The 8,278-nt window shown below is 39.5% G+C and overlaps 1 protein-coding gene across 2 annotated transcripts in view; it reads right to left on the reverse strand.

The window, feature by feature from the left end:
- mcu (mitochondrial calcium uniporter) overlaps nucleotides 1-8,278 on the reverse strand; it is a 62,261-nt gene that overhangs the window by 25,396 nt on the left and 28,587 nt on the right. The window contains exon 2 of one of the 2 annotated variants that reach the window (XM_024297718.2): nucleotides 5,867-5,977. In XM_024297718.2, the coding sequence (XP_024153486.1) occupies nucleotides 5,867-5,977 (111 nt within the window). Of the gene's footprint in view, nucleotides 1-5,866; nucleotides 5,981-8,278 lie in introns of both variants that reach the window. The other variant, XM_024297717.2, reaches the window with a different exon arrangement.

Below are 8,278 nucleotides of genomic sequence, written 5' to 3' on the forward strand. Positions count from 1 at the left end.
ACAGCAATAAGGGATTCCTTTAGGCTGGCATCTGCAGACACAGTCATCAAACTTCTGCCGTTTGAGCACAGCAATCTTGTTCTTCCTGTTTCGCTGTCATCTTCACAGCTGACCGACATGGAGAAATAAAACGATGCACTCAGAATTACATTCTGTACAATTGAGGAACCTAATATAAAATAGTTACATAAAAGGAGAACAAATAGAAGTCAAGAATACAGTAAAAAGTTGTTTTCGACAAAAGAGATGCAACTAATGTGGGGGTTTTGTTGATCAGTATTTATTCTGTTGGTTCCTGAAGCATCACGCTGTCAGTCAGACCTGCATGTTTATCAAAACTGTTGCTTTGATTCCATCAAATTCACTGCAAATAGTTATTTTGTCAGAACTTGTGTCTGTGTGTCTATAAGTCTGTCTGAGGGTTCTTGAACTCACCACGTTCACGTAGGACGACGCAGACAGGCATGCATGCAGACCGCTATAGGCTGAAGTGAGACGCCTTCATGTCCGCCCCTTTACGATATTATTTTTCGTTAATTATTGCAAGTTTATGGTAAATAATATAAATGAATTCATGAAATGGGTTTATTTCAAGCAATCAGGTAATATTACACAAAATAACATCTTACATAATCAATCACAAGTTGGTCGCTTGAAAGTGAGTGGTAGGAAGCAAACTTATATAATCCTACCCCGGTTCCACTTTACCATTTTCTTTACATGATATATCAATATCTGGTTCAGGACTTAATATCCCTACAATCATAGATTCAGGTTATTAAGGATCCTTAAGATCAGGGATGTAACTACAGTTTATTTTTTCATTGGACTTGTCTTGGATTCATATCAAAGCTCAGCAAGTGTTGAATGTCGGTTCTATTTTAGTCTCCGTTTAGCCACTCGTGTTTCATCGAGAGTAGCTAAAGCTACGGGCTGCTAATATTCATTATTCTTTCTTTTTGGTGCTTGTAAAAAGGAAGAAAAAGCGGTTTGAGGTTGGGACAGCTGGTGACTGTTTTAATAATGGGTCAAAAGGAATAACAGACCCATTCCCAGAGTTGTGTTTGATCAACACCGGAACCCAATGCAAAGCAGGACAGGGGACGTGACAGTTCCACGCGTAAAGGTGATGTGAGGCCTCAGCAACGCCCTCATCACCCTCAGAATAAAATCTATTAAAAAAAATTTTGGGCCCTGCTGGTGACCTGCTCAGCACCAAACAGTAGGTGGGATAGGCTCCAGCAACCCCGTGACCCTGAAAGGGATTAATAGGTGTGTTAAGAAGATGGATGGTTAGAAAATGTTGAATTCATACATTTATGTTTCAACAGGAACAGTTTATTCCTAAAGCCAGGGCGGATAAACAAAATGAAAAATTTGTTTGTTTTTTGTTCTTTAATTATTCAAACTGATTCACAGAAAAAAACACAAGAAATTATGTTGGTAGAATCCAAAGATAATGAGGTGTTTGTCTTCTCTCATCCATGGTTTAGCGTTTGGCAGATGTGTAATCTGATAGTTTTTGAAGTTTACAGCGTTTCTTCCGAGAACTCAATCTTCTTCAAACCTGGCTCCATCGTGTTCTCACCTCAATCAACTGAGACGGACAGTTTCCTGTGTGCCTTCATGCTAACAATCGGGTCAACACTGACACAAAAAATGTCTGCCAGATAAGCACTGTTCAAGTAAAAAAAAAAAAACAAGCAATCTGCCATCTCACCAAGACAACAACTTTGAAATATCAAAGCTGTTTTTTGTCCATCTGCTGCCAAACGCCACCTAAAATCCAAGAAAAGCTTTAATCATTGCACACGCCTAAGCCGAGCAGGACGTTTGATAAGAGCGGACTGGAAAAACTAATTAGGAGTAGAGTTAGTCAAACTTAAGAAAATGTTGCTTTGTTGTTACACACTGGGAACTAGTGGTGAGCCATGGATTTGGTGCATTCAAAAAAGCCCTTCTCCCTTCTATCTATATTAGTGTTCCTCACAATATTAGCAATAAATCAAAACAAAACCTGAATAATCAAAAATGCAGTTTCTGACGATCACTTTGCTACATATCTAAGCAACCTGACACACCACTGCGGGACATATTAGAAACTGGGCTCACACAATCCAGCTAATCAACAATTACTATAGCCGGGTAAGCTGCAAAATAACCAAGACATTAGTTCTCGAGGAACAGGGTTAGAAACGCTGGATATAGAGGGCTGCATATCAGCACAAAGCTGCTTTTCTCCGCTTCAGAATCCGCTGGAATTACAATAATTATGTGAACGGTTGAAAAGTTGCAGTAATTTAAAGAACGTCAAGCCTGGAGCTAAAGTGTTAAAGAGTTAAGAGGATGGTTCTGCAAAAAAGAAAAAAAAATCTAAAGTCACTTATTTTAACCCTTGTGCTACCTTTGGCTTGTTTACATTAAAAGTGGGGTCATCTGGACCCCTTAAGAGAGCGCACTGAACATTTTTTTTAAGGATTTCTTATCTTCACTGGTGTCTGTGGCAGACAAGAAATCCTGTCCACCATTTATCATGGGAGGGGTTAAACATCATCTGGACCCCATAAGAGAGCAGGAGGGTTAATAGAGTCCTACATAACTTTGATCGAGGATTAACACAGATAACCGTTCACCTCTTAACAGATATTATTGTACAGAATTGTCTGAAATTGTAAAAATTAGTCTCAAAAACAGCTAAGCAGAAAGTATTGGTTTATAGTAAAATAGATTTAAATATTTAGGGTTTTTACTTTTATAATCGTTTACTTCAAATAAACTGTATGAAAACACAAACTTAGGAATAAAAAAATTGAAATTAAATAAACAATGTTGCATTTCTGCTTTATATAGCCAGCTAAATCAAAACACAAATTGTGATCTTTTTATATTTTAAAAGATTCAGTCATGGATCCCATTGAGATAACAGTGTTAGGCTTATACATACAACCGGCCACGTCCCACATGCATCAACAGGAAAAATTATAATTAATTTATGCAAAAGGAAAAAAAAAGCTCTGGAAGTCACAACAAGTAGAAGAGAATTCCCCAAAATAACCGGTATGTGAAGCAGACAGCTCAGTGGTTTCCATGGTGGACAAAAAAAAAAAACAGACTTTCTCAATGAGGTGACAGAACTAAAAGAAGAACTTTTCCTGTGCTGAAAGCAGCAATACATGTGTGAAGTAGAAGTGAGCAGCGGCTGAGGCGTCCATGGTTTTGTTCTAAAACATTTGAAGTGATCCAAAAGTTTCTGGGTGTGAACAAGAAGCCCAAGTTTGGACCGGTCACCTCGATAGTTTACTTCTCCTAAGCGTTTTGCCATAAAAGGAGAGAAGGGGCTTAACATAGACTAAGAGAGAAAAACTGACTTTTTTTTCTTTTTTTCACCGTTAAAGTCAGAGGACACCTGTAACACCTCCCCCACCCAACAAGTCACCGTCTGTCACTCATTCAAATGTTGCAGTGAAACACTGTAATGACACAGCTTATAATACGCCTGCCATTGTTTGCAACAAGGTGCAAACTCTTCACAACACTCATGCAAGACGCCGCCCAGCCGTCTGAGCCACACCCACCTGAAGAACATGGACCAAAGGTGGGAACCCCACCCTAATCCACTGATAAGAGGAAAAAAAAAAGTTAAAATAGAAGGTATTAGATTAAAGCGGTGAGTCTACACAGTTCACCCAATCCTACGGTCTTTATCTTTATTAACTATAGCTGAGATTCTCCTGAACTTTATCCCCACAGGTGTGCCTCACTTCACACTTAAACATATGGAGCAGCATAAGCCACATCGACTTGGTGCTAACGACCGACCAAGAACTCGTTTCCTCCTCATGCAGGTTTCTCACTGTCGCTTAAATATTTGACAACTGTGGCGCTCCGTCTCCAGCAGCTGAGAAGCAGATGGGTCGAGAGGTTCATTGGCAGATTGTGCCGCTGAGAGCGTCTCCGCGAGCGTGACAGCACACACGGCCGTGACCTATCGGGCCTCCAGGGAGGCTGCAGCTACACCGAAAGATGCCAAGGAGGAGGGAGCGGGAAAGAGGAAGTGCTGCCTGAGCCGAGGAGTGTCCGGCGGACTGTGCTGCAGCAATGCAGCTGTGGGAGGGAAACGGAAAGAGGACAAAGGAGGGGAACCGCCATAACCCCTAATAATGTTCTAATTTGTTTTTATGCAGCTGTATTTCTTTCTTTTGTTGCTTTCAGGGCAGGACTATCATCAGGTTACAGCTGAAGCGAATCAGAGGCACTCCCTGCTGAGCCTGTTGTGTCTCCTCCCTCCTCTTCCCTCTGAACAAACAGCTCTCTCTGGAGAAAGCATGTAAGGGGGGGAGACTCCCTGGGACCAGATTCCCATCGGTTGTTTTACTGTCAAGAACGAGGCCTTGAACCTTCAGCAGATGTTTATGCTCCAACATTTTCTTTAACCTTTACTCTCTGACTGTCTCTCACACTGCAGGAGAAGTAAACACTGGAAAAGCTCTAACCCAGGGGTGGCCTTCTCCATTTCCCCCAAAATACCAGCATAAACAAACCCCACTGAACATGCACGGCCTCCTGTAAGACGAGCGCAGGAGAGGATGGGCTAATGCGGCGCGTCCAAAGCAAGGCTGGCCAGCACTCACGAGAACAAATATCCTGTTCTCATTATAACATTTGCAGCTGGCACAGGTTTGACGCTGGACCATTTCCCGGAGAGAGAAAAAAAAATGCACCCTTAACCTTGAGCCGATCTTTTTAACTTAACGTCCAAGTTTTATTGGATTGTAGCCGCTCACAGGAATTCTAAATGCAAAGAGGGCGCTCCGACAGAGTAGGGGACATTAAGGTATGGCTGCAGCGGGGTTTGTTAGGACGACACGCCTTCAAAAAAAAAAAAAAAAGTTCAACAGAATAGAGCTAATCTTGAAGTTAAGCCTCATCAAGAAAAGCAGGTTTTAGTTTTAACATAAAGAAAAGACATCGTAATAAACAAAAAATCGTTTGGGAAACAAATCTAGAAGATGCTGGTTCATTATATACTGGTGATAAAACGAGCAAAAGCTCCAAAACGACAACACTTTGTGTCAAAACAGTTTTTAAAATAATTAAATATGAAACTCATGACCCCGGAAATAAAACAGGAAATGATCAGAGAGCTTCAACCTATAACAGAAAAGAAGAAATCAACTGGTTTTCTGCACAGTAACAAACCAAAACAATAGATTTTATTTCAACCATTCACTTTTTCATTATTGTGATTTTATCTCAAAAGCAAGAATGGGGAGGGCTAGCTCTTCTTAATACATTTAATTAGCGATGTCTTCATCAAAGTGCTTTAGTCCAGCGACTTCATTGACCTTCAAAGGCTTCCCCCAAAAACACAGCTCACTGGAAATCACCCATGAGACGAAATGAAAAGACAAGAGAATCTGTAACCCCCTCCACCCGCGAGCACCAATCAGAAACTCATCTGACATGATACATCCAAATTACATTTAGATCACAGATGGATTTTCTTTCTCTCAGCATCTCCGAGGCGACGATGGAACAATGATGGGTACTGAAACATTTCAGGGAGCTTTCTAAAGGATCCAATATTCTGCTGGTCCACGTTCATCCATAACACAATCACTAAAACCTCATGGAGATAGCAGAATTTTCTCCACTGACCTTTTAGAAATGACTCCAGAAATAAAGCAATGAAAGGGTCAAACAGATCATACAGCCGGAGCTCGTTGCTGTCAGGTGCTGCTCATAGATGCAGAACTGAAATATGGATTTCCTCAAGTTGTCGTAAAGTGGCACAGGAATCAATAAAAAAGAGCGATCCGATGGGTTTTACTTTAAAGGCTTCTAAGACACGTGCAGAAACACTGACCTGTGGAGACAGGGCAGTAATGGGCTGGGTGAAGAGTGTGGAGTGGGCGGCTGACCGTAGGCCATGAGCTCTCCTGACGCTCTGACGGCTGAAGGGAGCGGGCAGGAGCTCCTGCTGAAGGAAAAACACAAAAAAAACACAGATTCGAGTTTGGTAAAAACAAGGTATAACTAGAAAAGTCAAGGTAAATGCTAGTGAGAATGCTTTTTGCTGAAAGTAGTCGGTGAAGCTTTTTGCTATAAATGGTGGCGCAATTTACTTCAATTGCTGTAGGGATTTGTGAAAATGCAAAAGCTTTTTTCAAAAAGTTAAATTTGCTAAAATATATATTCAAATAGCTTAAAAATTTCCTAATATAAGCCAATTTAGCAAAATTATTTAGTGTGTAGCTTAAATATAAGCTAAACTCCAAATTAGCTAAAAAAAATAGCTTGCTGCTTAAATACAGTACTAGCGAAACTCCAGATTAGCCTAAAATTCCTCAGTAAAATAAATTATTAAAATACAGGCTAAACTCTAAATTATCCTGCAAAAACTTCAGTAGAAAACAAATTAGCTAAAAACATTAGCATGTTGCAAAAATATTAGCAAAACTCAAAATTAGCATAAAAAATCCTCAAAAGATGCCAAATTAGCCAAAAAGGCTAGCACATTGCTTAAATACTAGCTAAACTCCAAAACAGCCTAAAATTCCTCAGTAAACAAAATTAGTCAAAAAAGTTAGCCTTTTGCTAAAATAGACTCTAAATTAAATGATAAAAACTTCAGTAGATAACAAATTAGCTAAAAACATTAGCATGTTGCTAAAATGTTAGCTCCAATTTTTTTGAAAATTTACTAGAAAAAATGAAAACATAACCCATGAATATATTTAAAGGATTGTTGCTAATCATTTAAAATTTGAAGACTTTCTCATTCATTTCCTTTGGGTCATATTTTGTTCAATATTTCTAAAAATATAAAGTTTATGAATGAAAATACAAGCAATAATGTCCTGAACGGGCTGAAAGTTTTGATACCTAGACTGAGTGATTGAGTGATTGAGTTTTTATGTACCGACAAACGTACGCAAAGGAGAATCCCTTTGTGAATGCACAATACGCATTCACACTATTAAAGAAGCGAGCGGCATTGTTTGTGCTACCTGCCCCCTTTCGACCCATCCTCACTGGTTGAGCAGCTGCTACACTCTCCTTCAGTCCATGTCACGCTGCCCATATCAGCATGTGACAAATTTATGAAAAAAAAGTATTTTAATAGGCGGCTTTTCTGTTAGTTTTATCCCTATAGCAGGTCGCATTTATGGTCGCCTGGGGGTGACGAACAGATCTACGTCATTTTTAGAAGAATCTGAAAATTTTTGGATTTCCTTGGCAATCGGGGTTTTTTTGTTAACTACACCCACATTCTTAACAACAAAAACAGGCGTCACATTAAAAAAAAAAGCATAATCTGGATTAAGCAAACTGAGCTAAAAAAATGTTTACATTTGTCTTTACTTCCGTTTATAGGATGTGGTAAATAACCAGGGTGTGCAGGACGACAGGAAGTAAGAAAACATCTACCTTTCTTTTAGAGAATCTGCCAATCAGCCTCTGCAACTGAGATGAAGGATATGAAAGATGACAAGCCTAACACCTGGATCAAGCAGCTCTTTCCTTCATCTATGACTTTTTACTTCAATCTTTGCACAAAATCTAACTTTTTTGTGCTGGTTTTGAGGAAAATGAAGCTCCCAAATAGGCTGATTAGATGGAGGCAAAGGCAAGCATGCATAAAAGGGTTCAGCTTCAATATGTCTGGTTTCTCTGTACAGTTGGATGGAACTAAAATCAGCAGGAGGACTTGATCTGTGCACACACACCACCTTTGCTCCTCATTCACAACTCACTGGAGACCTGTGTTTGGTGACTGGCTTGATGTCTGGGGACTCTGATAACTGGCAATTCTATCAGACAAGCAGCTTCATATTTAAACCCCTCACCAAACAGCTCTTTGATAAGTAATCAGGAACGGTCAGGCAGGACAACCTTTAAAAACATATACTATTAGTACATTTTACAAGCCAAACTGCTAAAAAGCTGCATTACCAGCGATAATGCTAGTGTGAATGTTTTTTGATGAAAGTAGTTGCGGAAGATAGTGAAGCTTTCTGATGAAAATGGTGACACCATTTACTTTAACGACTGAAGAGGTTTGCTGAAAATGCAAAAGACATTTGCAAAATGTTAAATTTTATTAAAGAACTATGAAAGAGGGCTGAAATTGACCTAAATTCCTGAACATTTTGTAGTAAAATTGCTTAAAAATGCCTAATACATGCCAGTTTCACAAAAAATATTTAGTATGTAGCTTAAATATGAGCCCAAAACACTTTAGTAGGCAAGGCATCTAGTAGATACCAAATTAGGT

Source organism: Oryzias melastigma, linkage group LG15, assembly GCF_002922805.2.
Source record: "Oryzias melastigma strain HK-1 linkage group LG15, ASM292280v2, whole genome shotgun sequence".
NCBI classification, from domain to species: domain Eukaryota; kingdom Metazoa; phylum Chordata; class Actinopteri; order Beloniformes; family Adrianichthyidae; genus Oryzias; species Oryzias melastigma.